Source organism: Schistocerca cancellata, chromosome 3, assembly GCF_023864275.1.
Source record: "Schistocerca cancellata isolate TAMUIC-IGC-003103 chromosome 3, iqSchCanc2.1, whole genome shotgun sequence".
Classification (NCBI taxonomy): domain Eukaryota; kingdom Metazoa; phylum Arthropoda; class Insecta; order Orthoptera; family Acrididae; genus Schistocerca; species Schistocerca cancellata.
This window is the reverse complement of record NC_064628.1, coordinates 104686853-104712480: the sequence shown is the minus strand read 5'-3', so window position 1 is coordinate 104712480 and position 25628 is coordinate 104686853. Positions and strand designations below refer to the sequence as shown.

General features: G+C 41.7%; 1 protein-coding gene across 1 annotated transcript in view; it reads right to left on the bottom strand.

The window, feature by feature from the left end:
- LOC126176047 (uncharacterized protein CG13380) overlaps window positions 1-11906 on the bottom strand; it is a 99683-nt gene extending 87777 nt beyond the window's left edge. Inside the window, exon 1 of the mRNA XM_049923179.1 lies at window positions 11840-11906. Coding sequence (XP_049779136.1) covers window positions 11840-11854 — 15 coding nt within the window. The 5' untranslated portion in view covers window positions 11855-11906. The remainder of the gene's footprint in view (window positions 1-11839) is intronic.
- Between the last annotated feature and the right edge of the window lie 13722 nt (window positions 11907-25628).

Here is a 25628-nt window from a genome sequence, read left to right as displayed (position 1 = left end):
GCCCACACAATGGATCCTTCCCACGAAGACCAGCTTTTCTGAATTGCGCTGGTGGGACTTTCCCTGCAATATATCCTACATCCCTTTAACCCTCCTCGCCTCAACCTTCGTTAGTCATTGTCCCAACCCATCCAGCCCCTTCCCTGTTCACATTTCACCACTAGACAGTCCTCATTCTACCATCACACCCAGTCTTTTTACTTCTCTCCTTTTCCGCTACCCCCCCCCCTCCTCCCCACCTCTCCCCTGCCCTCCGTGTAACCTCCTTACGGCACATATTTGCCTAACCCTATCTCTACCTCGCCCCTGCGTGCTCCACAGCAGCACTTCACTGTCCACCACCCCTACCCTGCTATCCCTCCCCCTTCCCGCCCCAGCCTCCTCCTTACCCGCACCTGGTCGCCACTCCCATCACGCACTGGTGCAGCTGCTCGCAGTGTGGTTTCAGTTACCTGAGACTGCAGTCATGTGTGTGTGAGTTGCGTTTGCGTGAGTGTGTGTGTATGTTATGGCCTGGAGCTTGCGGACGGGCATTTAATAACTGGCGAAGCTGGTCGGCTGTTCGCATGTTGCTGTCGTGAGCGGCTATGGGATGTGGTTGAAGAATGGTGAAACCATGAGGTGACAAGATTTTGGACGTCTACATCTCGTTACAGAACATGGGGGCGGTGGCTTGTTCGCTATGTAAAGCAAGATAGCAGGCGATCTGTCGCCCATCTGACGATGGAGTACAATGCTGATGCGGGTACAAGTGTTTCGGAACATACTGTTCAGCGCTCATTATTGAACATTAGATTCCACAGCTGACGATCGCTACGTGTTTGTATGTTGAGCCAACAACGTCACCATTTTCGACTGCAGTGGACACGGGATCTTCGAGAACGGACCTTGAATCACTGGAAACATGTCGCGTGGTCTGATGAATCACGTTTCTTGTTGCAACATGACCACGGTCGTGTCCCGATATGCCGTCATCCAGGGAAACAGCTGGGAGAGCGGTGTGCTGACCACACGCCCCTCCTATCCGCATCCTCAACTGAGGATGACACGGCGGTCGGATGGTCCCGGTGGGCCGCTTGTGGCCTGAAGACGGAGTGCAGGGAAACAGCTGCTCGAAACACACACCGGCTGGAGGGGACGGGGGCGGTATTGTGCTACAGGGAATATTCATCAGGGTTTCCATGGGTCCTGCGGCAGTAATCGAAGGCATCACAACGGCCGTGGACTACATGAACATTATTGCGGGTCACCTGCATCCATCGTGCTCGGGGTCTTCTCTTGTGGTGACGGCATCTTACAGCAGGACAACTCCTGAAGTCACAAGACCAGAATCCTACTACAGTGGTCTGAGGAGCATATTGTGAACTCAAACTGATCTCTTGGCCACCAAACTCGCCCAGTCCACATCCAATGGAACACATCTGGTGCGCTATTGGACGCCAAGTATGCGTCCTAGACCACCAGCTCGTAATTTACGCGAAATGCGTCACCTGTGCGTAGACATTTGGTGCCACACACCTCCCTCCGTAAAACTACAAAGGACTTCTCGAATCCATGTTGCGCAGAATCGTTGCTGTATTCCGTTCCAAAGGTGGACCAACACACTATAAATAGGTGGTTGTCATGTTTTAGCTCATCAGTCGTTTTGTGCTTGCAGGAAGATCGTAACAGTACAAAACGTGAGTTCCTTTACTTCTCCTTTGACATTGTAATGTAATTTAGAACCACATAACAATAAAAACTCTATCAGAATATTCGTGCAACGTACTCATTGTGTTTAAGTTAGTCTACGTGTTTCGTTTTCTTCTTCCACGTTCTTTTGGAGGTGATTTTATTGTTACTTATTGTGCACCACCTATCTGCGTTCACTTATGACTCTGCATTGTTTTTTTTTAATGATTTTAATATTTTGCAATTTAGTTGCGAAATATATATCGTAGCGTCTGACACTTCCATCGCATTTCTTGTATGCCTAATGCTTACCTGGCTCCAAAAGACTTACTGAGTTCAAATATATAAACAGCCGAATTCTTTTTCCACCTCACTGCACCTCTGAATTTAGAGCACTTGTCTTCAGTAGTACGTACTCTACACTGTGGTTATTATTAGAATAATTAAAAAACGATTTTGGAAATGATGACGTAGTCAATGGAAAGTGCTGCAATTATTGTTGCCGAATTTTTATTTTATTTTCCCGCTGGATAGCAAAAAAAATGTTACCAGGATTGGTTTGACAAAGTGTAAACTGTGCAGTATCTTCTGCTATCTCAGTTCACAGTATGACATGATGATCCTGGATAGTTATTACATATCGGTTTTATCGCCAAAACCCATGGCAGTGTAAAATAACCAAGACGAATATTCCCTTATGTATCATAAGTTTACTGCTGGTAAGTTCAGTCTGTTATGTTACTGTTATTTTATTCTTCTTATTATGTGTCGAAAAGAACCAAATTAAATGTTTTCTTAAATATCATTAGTTTTTAGCTGATCTATTTAATTCTACAGGTGTAACTGTTCTTTTTTTCTTATTATGAGTTTATTATAGCCTAATGCAGTTCTAACTGTAGCTTGTCCCACATCCTTGTTGTTTCTTATTATGAGTTCTCCCATATCCACATCCAACAACACACAGACAAGAGTTGTACCTCTCCTAAAGAAAGGCGATACAGGAGACATAAAAAACTAGCAGCCCACTTCCCTGTTGCCAGCTTTCTCAAACATACTAGAATCAATTATGACAGATAAATTAATGAATTACGTGACTAAATATAAACATTTAAGTGAATGATAGTTTGGTTTCCGAAGTGGTAGAAGTACAGAATCAGCCATAGTAGAATTCGGAAAAGTGGTACTTGATGCTCTTGACAAATATGAGTGTGTCAAAGTCATATTTTTAAATCTTTCTAAGGCTTTTGATACTGTTAACCTCAATATTCTACTAGAAAAGCTAGAAGCATTAGGAATATGAGGCGTAGCTATACAACTGGTTCAGATCATTCATGGCAGATAGGGTACAAAGAACAGAGATGACAGATACCTCAATTAAGTCTAAACTTTCAGTTGCACTCTTGACAGAAGTAAAATACATTAGTATAGGAGTTCTTCAGGGTAGTATATTAGGACCAATACTGTTCCTCATGTAGGCCCTATATCAATCACTGCCTCAATACTGTTAGTCATGAGGAAACAATCTCTTTGCTGACAACAGTAATATCACAGTAGCTGAGAAAACAAGAAAATTCCTTGCAGAAAAAGCAAATACAACCCTCAAGGAGTTAATGATTGGTCAGTATGTAATACAATGACACTGAATATAATGAAGAAAAATGCCACGTATTTCAGTTTCAAGAGGGTAATGACAATGTTAAATCAAGTGTAGATGGCACTTCCATTGATTGCGTAACGAACACAAAATTTCTAGGAATGAATATCGACTTTCAGTTGAAGTGATGTGAACGCACAAAGTTACGGAATTCTTTTCTGGGGAACAAGCCCACAAAATATGAACACAGTTTTAAAACTACAGATAAGGGCCACAAGAAAAATAACCCAAGATAGTAGCGGGGTTCGTTGTAAAGAGCTGTTCAAAACACTGGGGATTTTGACTTCACCGTCTGGATACATCTACCAATCAGTTGTGGACATCAGAAATGACAGTTGTCATTGGTGTACAAACAGCTCTGCCCATGACCATACAACAAGAGCTAGTCTCAACATAACGTTTACCAAGAAAGAATAAACATAAAAGTCAAACCAGAATTTTCTACCAAGGAATGGAACTACACAATAAACTGCCAACGGAAATTAAAGGGATTACAAAAACAAACTTATTTATAAAGTACTTGTTAAGTAATACAATCTACATTGTGAAGAAAACTTGGAAAACACAGAGTTCGGGTTTGATAAAGAAAATATGTAATATATGTAAATAATGACAACGATAATAAAACATATATCATTTCACGTAACACTTGCTAATTTTGTTTTTTCATTCTTTCTGTTCTTTTCTGGAAAAACTTATTCCGAAGGCTATGCAATGCATAATATTAACAACTTATCTCTTTCTGAGCACAATATCTCAACTCGTTATAGAGGAATGCTGATAGAGTTTTACAGGCTAGCAAATGGGAAGTGGCACATGAAATAGAAACCAGATATTGTCGCTATAGTCTTGACGTAAGCTGATAGTGTGCGTGGTGTTACATTATGAGACAAAGTGTGTACAGTGCGTGCAGTGACTGTGAGAGAGAAATGAATAAACAATGTAGCACTAGCCTTTCGCATTATTAAATACCTCGTTGTTAAACAGTAGTGTACACTAGGAATAAATCGAATATTATACCCCTGTCTTTAATCAGATTGGCGCAGTATTCGGTGATATGGAGGCTCCAGTCTTCATTTGGCCATCCTGATTTAAGTTTTCTGTGGTTTCCCTAAATTACTTCAAGAAATTGCCAGCATGGTTCCTAATATAAGGCCACGGCTGACTATCTGCCCCGTTCTTCTCAGTCTATAAATCTCTGCATATGTGAATTATATTATTTTTGTTGTTTTTAAATTGCAGTACCAGGAGATGTCCAATATTCTCGTAAGAGTAATCTAAGGATGAATAAAACTACTACTACTACACGATTTCTAGTATCAGTAAGAAATCAAATCAAATCAAACTATGTGGTATTACGCAAAGGAAAGTATTTTAATTGTGTTGTTAACAGCTGTGGTGTCTTTAGCTATAGAGAAAGTGAAGCAACTATGACTTCTTAAAATAAAATATAGGTATTTTTGGATGGCTTTCTTCGGCAGTAGCTGTTATGTATCAATTATTGTCTCTTCCGCCCAAAGCGTAACTGCAATCTGTAATATCCTTAAGACGAAAACAAATAACAACCGATAAAATATAGATTTTTAAAGAAAATTTATCACCATTGAAGAAAGCAGCATTGTAATATATCGTATGTTGATATTTGCAGAAAAACTTTCAGTGGAAGTAGTGAGGAATTGTCTACATACGACGGCAAAGTCCACCGGCACATCGCTATTTCAGCACTGGTATAAAATGATTGTTAGGCATTATAGTTGTAGCTACGCTGTTATGGAAGACTTCTGTCGCCAATTTAGCTTACTTCTCGTCTATATTTGCGTGAAGTTTCTCTGCAAACATTGACATCCGTAAAATACATCTCTTTTGACGAGATATCTAATAGTGATGAGAAAGTACATCGTTCCATTTCAGTAAGAAAGTTATTATTACGTGAAGACATTACAGTTACTAATGTACTACAAAATAGACGAACGTTTAGTTGCAATCGATGTAAATAATTTTACGGCGTCGAATTTACGCGGCATATCCTCACTACAAATGAATGCGACTGCATTCCATATTTTTGAAGGAGGTGATATGGACCAAAACAAGAATAAAATGTTCAGCAAATGTGGGCTCTAAAATGCACATCTTAAGAACTATGAGCACCTTGTTCAGTAGAAGAGATATGTTTCACAGTAGCGAAGATGAAAAAAGTGTTCATAACACTTTAAAGTATGCATTTTGGAGCTCACGTTTACTATACTTTTTTCTTGTTTTGGCCCGGAAACTACCACCTCTGAAAGTTGCCTACCATACAATGTAAACAGCACAGTAGTGGCCCATGTATTCCTCTGTCAGAGGTATCAGAACGATTTTCGCTTATTACGACAGACAAAAAAATGGCAGCTGAAAAAAAAAATCACAAGCCAAGATTGCTAAAAGGGGTTTTATTGGATGACAGGTATCGACAAAGCTATCATCGGATCTAATGCTTTAAAATATTACGACATACTGTCCATAAGTGTTTCAAGCCGTTTCACATTGCATATATCCTTTCCACTATCATGAATATCACTACAAATCGGCATGTCAAATGTAAATTACAATGTACAAACAGAAACATATCTATATTGCGCCGATTACAAGTGTTCATGTTCACCACCAGCTGGCAACTGTTTTCATGGCGCCATTTGCAATACTGAAACTTAATTTAACCGAGAGAATTGGGCGCCGAAAGTCAGCTGGCGTGTGTGTCATATGTTTATTGATGTCAGTTATGCGGACTTAAAAAAAAAAAAATTAATGGTGGCCCTCAACTATGTACCCTCAAACTCAGAGTTGAAATATTAAAAGTTGTGGCTGGTTTCGTTATCTAGGGGCTGGGATACGTAGTTGCCGCATTACAAACCAAATACTGCTGAGTCAACAGTAAACAATATGGATATACACGTCATGAATCGAATGGTCGAACGTTCCTATCACTCGGCAATTACGAATTTTGAATGTTACATAGAAATTTATAATTGAAAGATTGCAATTAAATAAAATCTGCAGGTACTATTTTAACGACTTCAAATGATGAGTACGATAGCAGAAGTACCTTTAAGAATGCCATTTATTTCTGCAAAACACTTATTGGTGTCGATGGTCCAGCAAGTTTAAATAAAATATAAGTTGAATAACAGGGAAACAATAGATTCCTACTGCATGTAATTAGTTATGAACAACAACATAGCTCGTGAGATATTCACTTCTAAACGCGTACTACGTCTTCACTGCACAACCCGCGGAAATGTCGCAAATGCACAAGTCGGCAGGCACTACGTAATATTTCTATCTCCCGCGACCACACGCAAAACTCCTCAACACTCTCCAAGTATTTTCTGCGATCGTCCGTCGCGCCTTCCCATCCAGAACTCTCCAGTCCTGTGCGACGGCGATGCTCCTCCCCCACTTCCATACAGTCTCTCCACTGACTTCGGTAGTCGCCTGCCGTAGTAACGAGCGTTGTGATTGGATAACGCGCTCCCGCCATGTCTCCAAGCCAACGCACACTCACAAATATATTGAAACTCATACGAAATACTGGATTAGCATTAAAATAACTTGAAATTAAATAAATATTCCTATGGCTGGACGATAAACATGCTCTAACACACTTTATTAAATACATAAACAAATCAAATAAATATATATCAAAGGAATAGAAACAAAAGTAGACCACTAGCCTAATGTCTCTGTGCTTTCTAAAACACAGTAAATATGTGACCAATTTCTTCATGAATAGTATATATCGGATATAAACAAAGACATAGACGAATAAATATATTTATAAGCATGCTGCTACCGTGTAACTGTGGGGTACTTATTGCCTGACACGATCAATAGTAATCGGCCACTTTGACCTCCAATAACTCATGTACTATTCAAGTTACATGCCTGTAATTTATACCAACTTAGATTTACACTAATAGCTTTCTAAAGACATGTCAATCGACAAAATCGGATGAACCGTTTAGATTCTGCAAATTCGTTGTATGATGTTACTTGTATAATTTATCGTCAGATACTAAATTTTAAACTAATAAAGATATTGAAAATCTGATTACACCATCAGAAGCGTCGTGCAAATAATGGCAATGTACATGTTTCTTTTTAAGGTATCATAATTCCTCTGGCTATTATTAATTTCTACATGAACTGTGAAATGTCTGCCCTTATGGTTTCACAAAGTCCGCCATCTTTGGCACTCCCAGCATACAAATCTCCTTCATCGACGCAAAGCACAGTCCTCGACACAGCGTCAACATGGAATTCCCAGCCACGCGGTGGGCTTGGACCAGGCGCTGGGGCTATCCCTCTTGCTCCGGCTAATATCCGGCACCACGCGGGTACTGACAAGGGAACGTCCCCATCGCAACCCCCTCAGATTTAGTTACAAGTTGGCACAGTGGATAGGCCTTGAAAAACCGAACATAGATCGATCGAGAAAACAGGAAGAAGTTCTGTGGAACTATGAAAAAAAATAAGCAAAATATACAAACTGACTAGTCCATGCGCAACATAGGCAACATCAATGACAGTATGAGCTCAGGAGCGCTGGGGTCCCGTGGTTAGAGTGAGCAGTTGCGGAACGAGAGGTCCTTGGTTCAAGTCTTCCCTCGCGTGAGAAGTTTAATTTTATATTTTCAGACAATTAGCATCTGTCCGTCCGTCCCTCCGATGCGAGGTAACTGCACCGTAGTATGGGGACGCTACACCTAAACAAACATCGAAACTCACGACGTCAGTCGACTACAGCGCACGGAAGAGAGAGTATTCCTGCTAACGAGGCTCCCTGGCTGGCAGTTGACTGTTCGCTACTTTGGACGAGAGTGCATCAAATGCGTGAGATGTATTCCGTGGGCAATATGAATCCAGCAAATATAGCTCGCGACTTCAATAACAAGGTCAATGAATATTTTCCGAACTGTAAGTTTGCGATGCGGTCGCAAAACACAGACACTAAACTTATTACAGTGAACAGAGACGTAAATGAACGAACGGACAGATGATAACTTTGCGAAAAATAAAGAAAGCAGACTTTTCACATGAGGGAAGACTTGAACCAAGGACCTCTCGTTCCGCAGCTGCTCACTCTAACCACGGTACCACAGCGCTCCTGAGCTCATACTGTCCTTGATGTTGCCTATGTTGCGCATGGACTAGTCAGTTTGTATATTTTGCTTATTTTTTTCATAGTTCCACACAACTTCTTCCTGTTCTCTCGATTGATCTGTGTTCAGTTTTTGAAGGCCTATCCACTGTACCAACTTATAACTAAACCTGAGGGGGGTGCGATGGGTAGGTTCCCTTGCGAGGCGCCCCGGCTTGTCGAGCGGCACGTGCGGCCACGCCAACTCCGAACTATATGTGGTTTTACGTTAATCATGGTTCAAATGGCTCTGAGCACTATGGGACTTAACTTCTAAGGTCACCAGTCCCCTAGAACTTAGAACTACTTAAACCTAACTAACCTAAGGACATCACACACATCCATGCCCGAGGCAGGATTCGTACCTGCGACCGTAGCGGTCACGCGGTTCCAGACTGTAGCGCCTAGATCCGCTCGGCCACTGCGGCCGGCTCGTTAATCATGTTGTACAAAGATTGAATGTGTGGTTCCTAGCCTTTAACTTTTCTCGTTTTCCGATATCACAACTGCCACCGTTCTGCATTAATGAGCAACATATACTAGATTGAATGTGTGTTTCCTAGCCTTTAACGTTTCTCGTCTTCCGACATTACAATTTCCACTGTTCTGCCTTAATGAGCAACATATACTTTTCCACAGTGCTTGCAGGCGATTTTATGCACGTCACTTTGTCTTTATCATTGAATAACAATTCAGTTGTGCTGTTGGCATTGTGAAATGCAGGTCTGTAGGTGCGAGACACAAGCGGTGTAATTTTACCCGTTTTCCATTCCATTGGGCATCGGCTCATATCAGTCCCATCTGGATATGGCTTTCAGACTGAATTACAGACTATCAAACATATCGCATTCACTAATGACTACATCTCCGACCTGGCTAAGAATATTCTACGAAAAAAAGAAAAAAAACCACATAAATTACACCACAACTCTCCGTTGTTCAACGGTAACCAGTCAAACTGCTGCACTACCCAATATGTTGGCAAAACGATAGAGAGCTTTGCAAAAAATATTAACTCCCATCTGCAGATTTTTTTACAGTAACGTCAGTATGGCTAAATGATATAGAATAGTAACATCAAAGAGAAATCTTTGGCACAGAAAAGCGTGTATAAAATCACCTGCTATAGGTTGGTCAGTCAGAAACAGCTGTGGCAGCGTGAAAGAAGTTGGATGCTAGTAAGACAGATTCAGCCTTGGGGGGAACATATTTTGACAGAAAAACACCCACAAAATGTGGATTGCGACGTCCTGCATACAATTAAGAAAAGCATAAAGTAGACATTACTGGAAATCAATAAACGTGTAACACAAAATGCCAGCTTAGTTTTCAATGATGAATTCCCATTTAAGTTTTAAAAATGTTCGTTTGCAGTAGTGAAATCAACTGTCTTTGTTAAACGTAACGATTTCCACGCACCATAAAAAACTTTATTTCTCATATTTTGTTGAGTGTAACCATCTCCGTGTAACATGAAAAATAGTACGTTCTTTTATAAACACTATGAACCTCATCATTTTATGTATCATCTGTATTAGTAATATCTGTGTAAGTTGCACGTCGTTTTATCGACGGTTATGGTTTTCAGATATCACCTGACAACAAATAACGGTAAGAAGTTGAAAAGCGAACAAATAAATAATATTTTGCAGAACACCAATTAATGGTTACCTTTTGCATATTATTGTCATGCTCACAGATAGAAAACTCACAAAAGGAGGCCACTACGTTCGGATCACGGATTTACTTCGAACTTGGTAGACTTTTAGTAGTCCATTAGGACAACATAATGTGCAAGTAATAAGGCGTTCTACTTTGGCGATTTCGTGAAAAACGCAAGAGAAGTTACACGCATCAGTGACGTCACAGTGAGATGTAGGCGGTCATGTGGCCAACGTTCAAACTCCAAAATCGGAGGGTCGCTGGAGCGAGTTGCGTTCATCTTTTTTTTATTTATATTTGTTGAACCAGTCATTTTATTTCGTACATATTACATTTGAAAGGTAATGCGATGAAAAGACGTGTGTTTGCACGAGCTTTTGTATCAGGCACCTTCAGACTTGTTCATATTTGGTTGACAACGAACGAGAAATTGCTTCTCGTCAACATGTTAAAATACATTCAATCCTGCATTGCCAATTTTCGGCATCGGTATTTTCGAAAGTCTTACATTACGCTTGGTTTGAATCCCAGTCTCGAAAGAAAGAGAAATTTATCAAAAGGTGCATGCATGAAAACTGTATTCGTTCGATGCAATAGCTGCCGTTTTAGTTTGTTTTCCATGTCTGTTTGAAAAATGTCATCCTGCAACTTGTAATGTCAAAAGCACACCCGACGATTAATCGTACACTTCCCTCACATTCTGGAATATTGTAACTCTTTGTATGAGTGAATAAAATTATTTACACCTTAATTTATCGATGTTTGACTTCGGCTTTCCAGACCTGCTCCTCGTGCTTGAAAACTGTGTCTACAGATATTGCGTTCGGGAGCAAAGCTGTGGTTCAAATGGCTCTGAGCACTATGGGACTTAACTGCTGTGGTCATAAGTCCCCTAGAACTTAGAACTACTTAAACCTAACTAACCTAAGGACATCACACACATCCATGCCCTAGGCAGGATTCGAACCTGCGACCGTAGCGGTCACGCGGTTCCAGACTGGAGCGCCTATAACCGCACGGCCACTCCGGCCGGCAGCAAAGCTGTTCTCGGTACCTTAACCGATTGCAGATATAAAGGATTTCACAAACCACGAAAGGTTTCATGCGTTTGCTCGTTTATCTGTCGATAATTATAAATATTTGTTGTCATAATAAAAATTAGGAAACAACCAAATAACAAGGGAAATTCAATAAAAGTTCATGCAAATGCAGATGCCTCTTCATCATAGTACCTTTCGGATGTAATATGTATAAAATAATATGACTATTGTTGAAATAAAAATTAAAAACAACTTAGCGGGGTTCGATCCAGCGATCCGACGACTACGGAGCTTGAATGTTAACCCAGGAGCGCCGCCTTTCGTACTGTAAGGGTTCCAACGCCAGGGTACATCAATGACGCATAAAACTTTTCTTTCGATTTTTTCGAAATCGACTAAGTAATATGCCTTACTGCATGCACATTATGTTGTCCTAAGTAATACGAAAACTGTACAGAGTTTTAATTAATCCGCGACCCTAGTGTTGTGGCAACAGACGGACACTTAATCATAGCGCAACTCGTCGTGCCAAAATAAATATTGCTGTTGAAACAAAACAGAAGCAATGAAGTGTTTTGTTTATAAAACTAATCACAACAGCAAGGATGCGCGTTGTGGAAGCCCAGCAGTACTTACTCGAGAAGAACTCATGGCGACATTGCTCCACGAGCGAGCGTTGGTTTTCGCGCTGTGCTGCCAACTGCGCAACATTATCGCTGATGCCGATGCAGCAATGCGGAAGCGGCTGGTGACTCAGTGCAGCTCGGAAAGTCAATGCACCGCCAAGGCTCCGCCGTGTGCAACACGAGCTGATCGCGCAATCTCGGTAGTTCTTTACGAGCCACTACACGATTACGCCGCTGTAGAAGTCCGAACTATAGGAGGCATCGTCTTCGCTGGCTATCTGAAGTACACCGCACTGCGCAGTGCAGTTCTACCCACTCCTGAGTGATCTCTGATGTCGTCTATCCACTTTCCATCAGGTCACCTCCGCCATTTTTTAAAAAATAATGTCTGTTTTCCCACCCCATGAACCATGGACCTTGAAGTTGGTGGGGAGGCTTGCGTGCCTCAACGATACAGATAGCCGTACCGTAGGTGCAACAACAACGGAGGGGTATCTGTTGAGAGGCCAGACAAATGTGTGGTTCCTGAAGAGGGGCAGCAGCTTTTTCAGTAGTTGCAGGGGCAACAGTCTGGATGATTTACTGATCTGGCCCTGTAACACTAACCAAAACGGCCTTGCTGTTTTGGTACTGCGAACGGCTGAAAGCAAGGGGAAACTACAGCTGTAATCTTTTCCGAGGGCATGCAGCTTTATATAAAATGTAAACTGGCAATGGCAAGGAAAGCGTTTCTGAAGAAGAGAAATTTGTTAACATCGAGTATTGATTTAAGTGTCAGGAAGTCGTTTCTGAAAGTATTTGTATGGAGTGTGGCCATGTATGGAAGTGAAACATGGACGATAAATAGTTTAGACAAGAAGAGAATAGAAGCTTTCGAAATGTGGTGCTACAGAAGAATGTTGAAGATTAGATGGGTGGATCACATAACTAATGAGGAGGTATTGAATAGAATTGGGGAGAAGAGGAGCTTGTGGCACAACTTGACTAGAAGAAGGGATCGGTTGGTAGGTCATGTTCTGAGGCATCAAGGGATCACCAATTTAGTACTGGAGGGCAGCGTGGAGGGTAATAATCGTAGAGGATTAGATTAGATTAGATTAATACTTGTTCCATAGATCATGAATACGACACTTCGTAATGATGCGGAACGTGTCAGGTTAATAAAAGATGTCTGTACAAGATATTACATTACACAAAATATTGGATGACACCAATGTTTAAGTTTTTTGTCCCCCTTAATTTATATCTAAAAATTCAGCCAATGAGTAGAAGGAGTTGTCATCTAGAAATTCTTTTAATTTATTTTTAAACGTTAGTTGACTATCTGTCAGGCTTTTGATGCTGTTTGGTCGGTGACCAAAGACTTTTGTGGCAGCATAATTTACCCCTTTCTGTGCCAAAGTCAGATTTAACCCTGCATAGTGAAGACCATACTTTCTCCTGGTGTTACAGCTATGCACACTGCTATTACTTTTGAACTGGGTTGAACTATTAACAACAAATTTCATAAGCGAATATATATACTGTGAGGTTACTGTGAGGATCCATAGATCCTTAAATAGATGTCTGCAGGATGACCGTGGGTAGGCTCCAGCAATTATTCAGATTACACGTTTTTGAGCAATGAATACTTTTCTACTCAACGATGAATTACCCCAGAATATGATGCCATACGAAAGCAGTGAATGAAAGTAGGCATAGTAAGCTAATTTACTGAGATTCTTATCACCAAAATTTGCAATAACCCTAAAAGCATACGTCGCTGTACTCAGACGTTTCAGCAGACCATCAATGTGTTGCTTCCAGTTTAACCTCTCATCAATGGACACACCTAAAAATTTTGAAAATTTTGCCTTGGCTACAGACTGCTGTTCAGAGTCTATATTTATTACTGGAGTTGTGCCATTTACTGTACGGAACTGTATATACTGTGTTTTATCAAAATTTAAAGAGAATTTGTTTGCTGAGAATCACTTAATAATTTTGTGAAAAACATCATTTGCAATTACATCACTTAGTTCTTGGTTTTTGGATGTTATTACTATACTTGTATCATCAGCAAAAAGAACTAACTTTGCATCTTCACCAATGTGGAATGGTAAGTCATTAATGTATATCCAGAACAGTAAAGGACCTAAGACCGAACCCTGTGGGACCCCGTACTTGATAGGCCCCCCAGTTTGAGGAATATAGCTATTGTTTTAACATTACATGAACCACTTATTTCAACTTTCTGCATTCTTCCAGTTAAGTATGAATTAAATCGTTTGTGCACTGCCCCACTCAGACCATAATGATTTAGCTTATCTAAAAGAGATGAATAATGCTTTAGCTTATCTAAAAGTGATGAATACGCTAAACAGATTCAGAAGGATGTAGGCTGCAGTAGGTACTGGGAGATGAAGAGGCTTGCACAGGATAGAGTAGTATGGAGAGCTGTATCAAACCAGTCTCAGGACTGAAGACCACAACAACACAACAATGTCTGTTTCCAACCACAGCCACGTTTATGTTGCTAAATTGTCTGAAATGGTCATCACGAGGTAGCTGAAAGTAGTAATCTAAAAAAAATATTTGTGATTATATCCGGTAACAAAAATTATTTCAACAAATGTAGCAATCGCGTTCGTTTGATTTTCATTACAGTCGTAACTACGTCTTTAACTTCGATCTGCTTCCCGCTCTACTTGTTTGTATTCCTGCATCTCCTAGCAGGCTCCTAATACCCAAGATGCACACCTCCAACATCCGCGTTGAAAGTCCGAGACCTGTCATAAGTCACAACAAGAGATTGTTAACTTTCTATATTTAATCATAAATGAAAAGCGCAATATTGTGGATGCTGTACAGCTCTGTATTACTTCGTTAACTGGTTTCCGTGTTACAACGCTGTCATCAGACTTTGAGTGACTGTCGCCCTCAAAAACGTTGAGTACTGATGAACAACATTGCAAAAGACGTTAAACGTAGAGAGTGACATGAAAACAATGCGTAAATATCATCTTCGACAGTGCAGTGGTAATGTAATTGTAAATGTTAAACAATACAATGGGAATTAATCAGAAAAACACTAAACAGTGTGTTTGTTTATGTAAGTCTGTAGGCTTTCGTGGCCGTTGTCACTGAAGTTAAAATCTTCTGAGTTATTAGGCCGCGTCATGTTTCTTCTAGCAGTAGTGGACACCAAAAGATCCTGAGGAAGATCCCAGCAGAGGGGTCGTAACGTCGAACATTTTAGAAGAAACATGACGCGGCCTAATAACCCAGAAGATTTTAACTTTAGTGTGTTTGTTTGTTTGTGTGTGTGTGTTTATGTGTGTGTCTGTATGTAAGCGATATAAGGTGGAAGGGAGGAGTTATGTGATTCCATGCAACACATACTGGATGTTTATCAGGTCAACCACTGCCTGTTGTTTTATTACGACTTTGTCAAAAATAACTAATTTGACGTTGCTGAACTTGCACATAACTAGCAGATAAGTGGTGCTGGCACAATGTATCTTGTGTGTGTGTGTGTAAAGAAGATGAGGGAAGAGGGAGGACGTCAACACCAGCGAAGAATTAGTCGCAAAAGAGAAGAGGATGTGCATAAGGCAAAACAACAATTTAAATTAATTAATATTCAAAATAAAATATGATTAACGCAAGACAATAACATAGAAGAACATCTTGAAGAAGTATTACGCACCGAAGATAATGCAGAAACAGAGTTTAAGATAAAATTGACAGTTGTAACAAGAAATACATACGCTAAATTATACATCGGCGCTCTGACGAATTTCTTTTACTATAGGGAAGATTTGCCTATTATAAAACAACAGAATACATGGAGTACTAAGTCACTCACTATAAAATAAATAAATACAGGAAAAAATTGAGCAATAGAATGGAACAGACACTGTGAAAAGAACTGGAGAAATGTGAGGATTAAATTAAGTTTAAAAGAAGGGGAGTATTGATCTCTGTTTGGTCATGTCATATTGAATCACGACTATAGACCAAAGGTTCATGGATTTCCAGGGCTTCCAACGCATTAAAACAGTTTAAGTCTGATGACGGCCTGTTAGCTGAAAACAGGTGAATGAAATAAGTTAATATTGAGAAAATTCATAACACTGTGCTTTTCATTTATAGTTGAATCGGTGAGTTGAAAAGGGGCCACGTCCCAGGATACACAAAAAACTGTTCTCTTCACAACAGATTGAAGCATGGTGTCGTGGAGTTGCCATGTAGCAGTCGGCCCCAGGAGGAAACAGGATACACCATTACAAAATACTATAACCATCAACTTTGGAATCTGATGATGTTAATGAGGCAACTAGCATTCTGTTTGCAGCAGCGGAAGGAATGTGTTATGCAAGTTTATATTACTCATATTCACTACAGTAATAGAAGAGTGTCTTATGAGCATAGAGGTTTATTCCAAATGAACCCAAAAACGACAAGCAAAATACAGCAAAGTAGATAATGCTAGGTATGATTCATCTTTATTATGTCCAACCTTCCCTGGCCACTAGCAGATATTGTTATAAAATGGTTTCTGCTCGTCAGATATGTATTGTATAATTTTCTTTTCATCGTCTAGTTTCTTCGTTTGTATTGGAACAGGTAACTGTATACCTGCTTGTATGGATGGGGCCACTTCTCTCACTCAGTACCCTTCCTACGAACATTTCTGTTGGTGAGACATGACCCCCTGTTATATCAAATGATGACTACATATATGAAGATAACTTATCTCCGGTAAAAGTAATTTGAAAAAAAAAGTGGATATGACTCCTTTTCCAAATTATCTATTGAATTATGAAGTTGTGTTACCAAGAATGTCAGAAGAATACGTTTAAAAGCTTTTTGTTTTACCAAAAACACTCAAGATCATTTTGTCTCATTTTGTTTATTTATTTTGCTGTCCGTGCAACTGCTCTAGCTACAAAACCTCAGTTCCTGATGACCGAGTCTTGCAAGCACGACCCTCGACCGGCTTTCCAGCTTTTACCCCAACCAGAACCTCTCTCATTGGGTAAGGCCATTGTCCGTCGAAAGTAAGAGTTCCAGGTTCGAGTACCGGTCCGGCACGCAGTTTTAATCTGCGAGGAAGTTTCAAAACAACATACACTCCACTGCAGAAAGAAAGTTTAATCCTAGAAACAATCCTTCAGTCTTTGGCTAAGTCATTTCACTACTATAACTTTTCTTATATATCTACACACATCAAAAAAAGTTTTGCATCACCCCGGTTCCCAGAACTCCTGAAGATAGACGCTGACTGTGGATATTGTATTACAGACACAGTACCTTTGAGTGTTCAGAGATGTCACTAAATCCGCCGAAAGATGTACACAACCATTCATGAGAGCGCCTATTAGACGGAGGGGGTCCGAGAGGCGATCAGTTACAGTAATTCCACCAGGAAGGAGGTACACGGGTCGTGTTGTCTGTAGTTCAACCATGCCTACACGGTCAATACTGCGGTTAGATCGCGTCCGCATTGTTACTTTGTGCCAGGAAGGGCTCTCAACAATGGAAGTGTCCAGGCGTCTCGGAGTGAATTAAAGTGATGTTGTTCGAACACGGATGAGATACAGAGAGACAGGAACTGTCGATGGCATGCCTCGCTCTGGCCACCCAAGGGCTACTACTTCAATGGATGACCGTTACCTACGGATTATGGCTCGATGGAACCCTGACAGCAACGCCACTATGTTGAACAATGCTATTCGCGCATCCACAGGACGTCGTGTTACGACTCAAATTGTGCGTAACAGGCTGCATGATGTGCAACTTCACTGCCGACGCCCATGGCGAACTCCATCTTTGCAACCCGACACCATTCAGCGCGGTACAGATAGCCCCAACAATATGGCGAATGGACCGCTCAAGATTGGCATCACGTTCTCTTCACCGATGAGTGTCGCATATGCCTTCAACCAGACAATCGTCGGAGACATGTCTGGAGGTAACACAGTAAGGCTAAACGCCTTAGAGCTTAGACGCACTGTCCAGCAAATGCAGCAAGGTGGAGGTTCCCTGCTGTTTTGGGACGGCATTATGTGGGGCCGACATACACCGCTGGTGGTCATGGAAGGCGCCGTAACGGCTGTACGATACGTGAATGCCATCCTCCGACCGATAATGGAACCATACCAGCAGCATATTGGCGAGGCATTCGTCTTCATGGACGACAATTCGCGCCCCCATCGTGCACATCTTGTGAATGACTTCCTTCAGGATAACGACATCGCTCGACTAGAGTGGCCAGCATGTTCTCCAGACATGAACTCTATCGAACATGCCTGGAATAGATTGAAAAGGGCTCCTTATGGACGACGTGACCCACCAACCACTCTGAGGGATCAACGCCGAATTGCCGTTGAGGAGTGGGACAATCTGGACCAGCAGTGCCTTGTGGATAGTACGCCACTACGAATACAGGCATGCATCAATGCAAGAGGACGTGCTACTGGGTATTAGAGGTACCGGTGTGTACAGCAATGTGAACCAGCACCTCTGAAGGTCTCGCTGTATTGTGGTACAACATGCAATGTGTGGTTTTCACGAGCAATAAAAAGGGCGGAAATGATGTTTATGTTTACCTCTATTCCAATTTTCTGTAAAGGTTCCGGAACTCTCGGAACCGAGGTGATGCAAAACTTTTTTTGATGTGTGTACATTCTACACTGATGAGCCAAAACATTATGACCACTGCACACCTCGAGGAAGAATGTTACCCGATGGCCTTGCGTGCACGTGACGTGGTAAGGAAAGAATACGATAGGGAACTGTACTGCATAAGAGGCTTTAACAAAGGGCGGAAACGACCATCTCGGGAACTTGTAGGATGCGAGGCCCGCCAGTTATGCAAAACACCGTTTTTTCCCAGTGCCCAAACATGTTTCAGCACCACTGTGCCATCATCAGTGGATCTCCGTTTTATTTATTCTGTAATGTGAACATTTTTCTTAAATTATTACGAAATTATCTGGAAGTTTCTTTTTGTTAATACCTTTACATTTGGTGTGCACGCTTTTTCCAGTAAATAATATACAAGTATTATTTACTACAGGTAGATTGTCATCTGAAACCAAATTATGTTGATGAGAAATTTATTTGGGGGTTAACCTATCATCTAGAATGTAATTCAGTTTGTTGCGACATTTCGCGCCTATATTCGTTTTTACTTACGTTTTTCGTGTGGCAAGCCCTCTTTTCTCCGCATCATGGTGAGGTGTGGTGATGCACACGTAAATATAGCTCATATTTTCCACAAATAAGGTCGTAAAACACTTTTCACTTCACCAAAACACAGCGTGATTGTGTTTTGTTGTGTGTCCCAGCCCAGTCAGTGTTCATTTGTTCACCAAAGAGTTCGGCGCCACATTCGAATTTTCTTTACATTTTATCCTTGTGTCTGTCTGTGTCTGTGGTGTGTTAGTGTGGGTAGACTTTATCTGTTTGTATTGTCTTTTTTGTAAAGTTCCTTTAATGTGTTAAGTAGTGTGCCCTTGCAGAGTGTAGTGTATTCATTTATGACCTGTTTTCCTTCTGCTATTGCGTTCTGTATGTGGAAGTTTTACTCATTAGTCAGTTCGCTGTATAGGTCGTGGCTGGGTTTTAGTATTCTTAAGTCTGTTTCTGTTGTGGTTGGGTGGTGATTGTCGGCTACTGAGTCGCAGTTGGTTCTCTGCGTTTCCTCCTTGTCTGTAGCGCGTTCCTTTTGAAACTCCTGCTTCGCGCTCTGCTGTTTTCTTACCACAGCCAGAGGGCGCTGTGGCGTTACTGCGCCTAGAGAGCCTGTATACGGAGAGAGTGGCCATAGGCGGAAGTTACCCGTGATTGGTTGATTGGCTTTGGCGCCATTTTTCTGCCAAACGTCTCTCGCGCTTCCTATGTTCGCCGTGCTTTTGAGTTGAATTGAAGTTCAGAGGACTTTCGGAAACGATTGAAAGGTATTTGAATTATTGAGAGACTTGGTATGCGTTGTGCATGCATGTTCAATTTAGTTGTATATCGTTTTTTGTACGTAATTAGCGTTTGCGTGCACACTGGTAGCATCACAAGCTTTTCTGAAGCCAATATCTGACAGTCCTTGCTGGTAACGGAATGTTCCTGTAATTGCTGTGCCATGCTCTTTCGACTTTATAGCGTCAAACTTTATTCCATTCCGAATCAGAACACTAGGCATTATTTTGGTTTCAGTGTTATTGCCTGACTGTTGACGCAGGCAAGTTGTAAGCACGTTTTCCGCAGTTGTGGTTGCTGAAACATTATTCGTAGTAAATAATTGTAGGTACTTACTGTGGGGTACTTACTGTGGGGTAGAAGGGATACGTAGTTTTCTTGTTATATTTGGTCTTTATTACAGTAGCCTACATTTGACATTACCTGATTTTTGTAATCTTTTTCGTTTGTTATATACGAGAGGTGACGTGACAAGAAGTACTAATACGTCTCACACATTTTGCATGTCACAAGTAAACAACTGCTTACGACTTTCATTCATCTGACGTAATACAGATACGTTACATCTTAAGCGTTATGCGCTTCCGATACAAATAAAATGCTATACACTATATTTTTTATTTACTTTACTTTCATTGCAATATGTCTAGTAAACGAATTATAAAGGAGATAAATGCAAGTAACGAATAATTTTTACAGCCACTGTATCAAATTTTCCTGTGCTGTACGTAGTAGGCTACTGTGAGTATATTATAGCTGTAAAGAAAGGCATTTAACGAATGATTTCGCCACATTGTCTTGTGCTTTTCATTCGGTGAGTGTGTACCAGTGTGCGATTTGCAGGAGGGGTTGGGGGGGATTTCCCCCCTTCTGCATCAGACTATCCCCTCCTCTGGTTTTAGTTTATGCATCCCAACCTGGGCTGTTTATTTCCCACGCACTGGAGTAAAACTTTACATATTATTTAAATTTGTGGAGCCGAACATTGAAAGTTTTTAATACAGTCTTACTATTAATACTATTAATATGTTTGCTTATTAATTTTGAAAAAGTGTTATGCAGTAGTTAAGCATTTCAATACATTTAGAACTAAATGACAAGACGACGCACGCCACATTTCCGTAGCATGCCACAGTGTTGCAAGACGTCGCCCCAGCGTAAATGAGGCTTTAGAGTCAGGTCTGTATTGTATGGTGGATGATATGTGTTGGCTACGAAACTAAAACCTGAAATCAGATCCAAACGTCGTGGAAAACTGTGAAGAGGTGTCATCCTGCAGCAAGATAACGCTCGCCCACATTCTGCCAAACGGACAGCCGACGCAATAAAGGAGTTGAGATTCGAGGTGCTGGAACATCCACCATACACTACAGACCTGGCTCCAAGTGATTTTCACATGTTTGGACCCTTAACGGAAGTACTACAGGGAAGAAGATTTGAAAGTGATGAAGACGTCATTGCTGCGGTGCAAAATTGGTTACAGATGCAACCGATAAACGTATATTCTGATGAAGTAAAAAAAAACTCGTAAAACGTCGGGAAAACTGCATTGAAGTCCAGGGAGGTTATGTAGAAAAATAAAGCATGTTTCAGTTTTCTATCATCAGAATAAGTACAGCTTTTCACAAATGTGCCTTTACTTTTTGAATTACCCTCGTATATCTGTATGTAGATGATTTTGTAAATAAGCTTTACCTATAGTGTACGTTTAAAGATATAACAAGGGATGGCTTTTCTGATAGTGCTTACGCGTGAATAGTGAGTTTCGGCATTAACATCTATTTATAAATAACTGTTTAACCATGGGTAACGCCACGGTCCAAGCAAGTAACATATATAATTATACTAACCCCCTAAGACATCCCCCCACTGGTAAAAGCACAAATCGCACACTGGTGTGTACTCCACTACTCCACTACTGGCCATTCAAAAGTCCCGCCCGCAGTTTGGAAGAAAAATGGCCGCCGTATCGTCCGGTTGGCCACTCTCTCCCTATACAGGCTCTCTAGCTGCGGCCAGCTGTCTGACGTGTTTGCGGGAGAGCGTCGGCCGGGAGGAGGAACTCTGATTGCGGACGTCTGGGAGCGTACAGGAGGCCACGCCGCTTTGTTGATGGTTTGGCGGGACTCGTGTCAGGTGTGATGCGTCGTTAAAGCCGTGATAGCAGCCAGTGTTACTGTCTCGGTCGCAGGTGGATCCAAGGGGATGAGGTCTGGTTGTCCATTGAAACTCTTATCCTACGGACGTCATCGGACTTAAAGTAAGACGTTTCGACCATTATTTTCGTCATTTGCAAGCAACTGGGGATTCCGGCGTCTGCAGTAATGCCGCGAAGATTATTGGTTTCGTAGGTGTGTAAATGATTGAACAAGGAGCAGTTTATTTAATGTTCACCTTATGCTCGTGTTCTGTGTGTGCTGTTTGCGAGTGTGAACTTGACTCACCTTTGTCTGTTGATTTTGAGCGCATCGTCAAATACTAGATTCAAGTAGTGACTTTCAACTAATTAGCCGGATTCTTCCTTTTCGTCGACACGACGCGTGTTAAATGGCAAAGTAGAATTGTAGACCTTAACTTCCTACCTCATTTGCGTGGCTTCAATAACAGAGCCTAACCTGTTAACCAATTAAGGCTTGTGGTAAACAAAGGTATTTAAGTACGTTGTTTTAAAAGATTATCTGAAATGTGTCAATGATTTATGTTGCACTAGTTGCATTCTGGGGTATGACCGGAAGTGTTGGCACGTCTGCCGTGTAAGGGAATCCTGCTAGTTTTGATCGTTTTGGAAACTTTAATTGAGAGAGAAACTAGTGTGCTTTAGTTCTGCCTTGGGTTAAGGCTGTATTCGGGCTCTGGCACTTGTACTGCAAGCTGCAATATCATCCTGTTGTTTAATGGTTGTTTTGTTCTCAAACTAGGTGTTTGCGCTAAACATGCTTTGGACTGGGCGTTTTGCCCCTCAGCATTATACTTACAAGGGAACCTCCCCATCGCACCCCCCTCAGATTTAGTTATAAGTTGGCACAGTGGATAGGCCTTGAAAAACTGACCACAGACCAATCGAGAAAACAGGAAGAAGTTGTGTCGAACTATGGAAAAAAATACGCAAAATATGCAAACTGAGTAGTCCATGGGTACGATAGGCAACATCAAGGACATAGCGAGCTCAGGAGCGCCGTGGTCCCGTGGTTAGCGTGTGCAGCTGTGGAACGAGAGGTCCTTGGTTCAAGCCTTCCCTCGAGTAAAAATTTATTTACTTTATTTTCGCAAAGTTATGATCTGTCGGTTCCTTCATTGACGTCTCTGTTAACTGTAATAAGTTTAGTGTCTGTGTTTTACGACCGCACCGCAAAAACTTTCGATTAGTAGTCGAAAGGACGTGCCTCTCCAATGGGAACCGAAAACATTTGATCGCAAGGTAATAGGTCAACCGATTCCTCCACAGGAAAACACGTCTGATATATTCTATACGACACTGGTGACAGCTTGTGCGTCACATGACAGGAATATGTTGTCGAGCCACCTAACTTGTACACTTGGCGAATGGGTAAAAAGATTCTTCTACCTTGCACGATTTAGGTTTTCTTGCTCAGAACCATTTTTGACAATGTTAACACCATTGACATCGGCAACTACGACTGAAATGGACACGTGACCATGGCACGGGACGCTGGCGTAGTGTCGGAGCGTTGCACGGTCTAACGAATCCCGATACCTTCTTCATCAAGTCGATGGGAGAGCCCTCCTTGACATCCGTACTGAGAGACGGACACAAGCTGGCGGCGGCTCCATTATGCCCTGGGCAACATTGACCTGGGCGTCCATGGGTCCAGTGGAGCTCGTGCAGGGCACTTGACGGCCGACGGCCGCTGTGGCCGAGCGGTTCTAGGCGGTTCAGTCCGGAACCGCGCTGCTGCTACGGTCGCAGGTTCGAATCCTGCCTCGGGCATGGATGTGTGTGATGTCTTTAGATTAGTTAGGTTTAAGTAGTTCTAAGTTCTAGGGGGCTGATGACCTCAGATGTTAAGTCCCATAGTTCTCAGAGCCATTTGAACCATTTTGTTTTGTTTGCCGATGCCAGACTGTCACAACAACTGTTCATTTCACTTCGAATTCGTTGTCCAGCTTTGTTTCTTGATGTTTGGATCGCGAAACAAGGGGCTGGCACCTTTATTTGGTATTTCATCACACGTGGTAACGGTACCAAAAACAACACACACACAGACGATACTGATGGCATACACATGTTTCAAACACAGCACTAATCAAATACTACGGGATACTTCCGCTCAACACACGATTCAGCGTTACATAAATGATTATCATAATCACAGAGATCGGCTTACGTTAGATAAATTACGCACGACATTGGTTTGTTGGTTGGTCATCGGCTGATTTGGGGGGAGGGGACCAAAGAGCGAGGTCATCTGTCCCATTGGATTAGGGACGTATGAGAAAGGAAGGCGCTCTTGCCCTTTCAGAGGAACCATCCCGGCATCTGCCTGAAGCGATCTGGGGAAATCGAAGAAAACCTAAATCAGGATGGCCGGGCGCGGGTTTGAACCCTCATCCTCTCGAATGCGAGTCCAGTGTGCCTGACATTGCGCGAAGCCGAATTTTTGAAGGCTGCAGTTCATCGCTGCGACTGGGGTACTACGGTTATAACTAATTTCCCCAGAGTTGTGGCATAGCGTAACGGTTAGCGTATAAACTGACGTATAGAAGGTCTACATCTACATCTACATCCATACTCCGCAAGCCACCTGACGGTGTGTGGCGGAGGGTACCTTGAGTACCTCTATCGTTTCTCCCTTGTATTCCAGTCTCGTATTGTTCGTGGAAAGAAAGATTGTCGGAATGCCTCTGTGTGGGCTCTAATCTCTCTGATTTTATCCTCATGGTCTCTTCGCGAGATATACGTAGCAGGGAGCAATATACTGCTTGACTACTCGGTTAAGGTATGTTCTCGAAACTTCAACAAAAGCCGGTACCGAGCTACTGAGCGTCTCTCTTGCAGAGTCTTCCACTGGAGTTTATCTATCATCTCCGTAACGCTATCGCGATTACTAAATGATCCTGTAACGAAGCGCGCTGCTCTCCGTTGGATCTTCTCTATCTCTTCTATCAACCCTATCTGGTACGGATCCCCCACTGGTGAGCAATATTCAAGCAGTGGGCGAACAAGTGTACTGTAACCTACTTCCTTTGTTTTCGGATTGCATTTCCTTAGGATTCTTCCAATGAATCTCAGTCTGGCGTCGGCTTTACCGACGATCAACTTTATAGGATCATTCCATTTTAAATCACTCCTAATGCCTACTCCCAGATAATTTATGGAATTAACTGCTTCCAGTTGCTGACCTGCTATATTGTAGCTAAATGATAAGGGATCTTTTTTTCTATGTATTTGCAGCACGTTACACTTGTCTATATTGAGATTCAATTGCCGTTCCCTGCACCATGCGTCAATTCGTTGCAGATCCTCGTGCATTTCGTAGACTCGAACCCCGTCAAATATACCGAAATTTTTTTAAAATTTCTAATCTAATCATAAGTCTGATTATTTGTATTCAATCAAATGGTTTAAATGTAATTTTTTATTTCTAATTTGTGCAGCGTCATTTTCATCATCGTATTGAGTTTTTATTTGCTCTTAACTCTCATCCTGCCATTCTGTTTCGCTTGGAATCTGCTTGCGTTGCCTATAATCTGCAGCCAAGTGCCAACGAGGAGTGCTCGTCGTTTGGCAACGCGGCATCTAGTATAGCCAGAGTGGGGATAGTTTCAGATAATTAATGGTAGCTAGTTGTTACAGTTTGCTTTTAGCACTGAAACTGAAT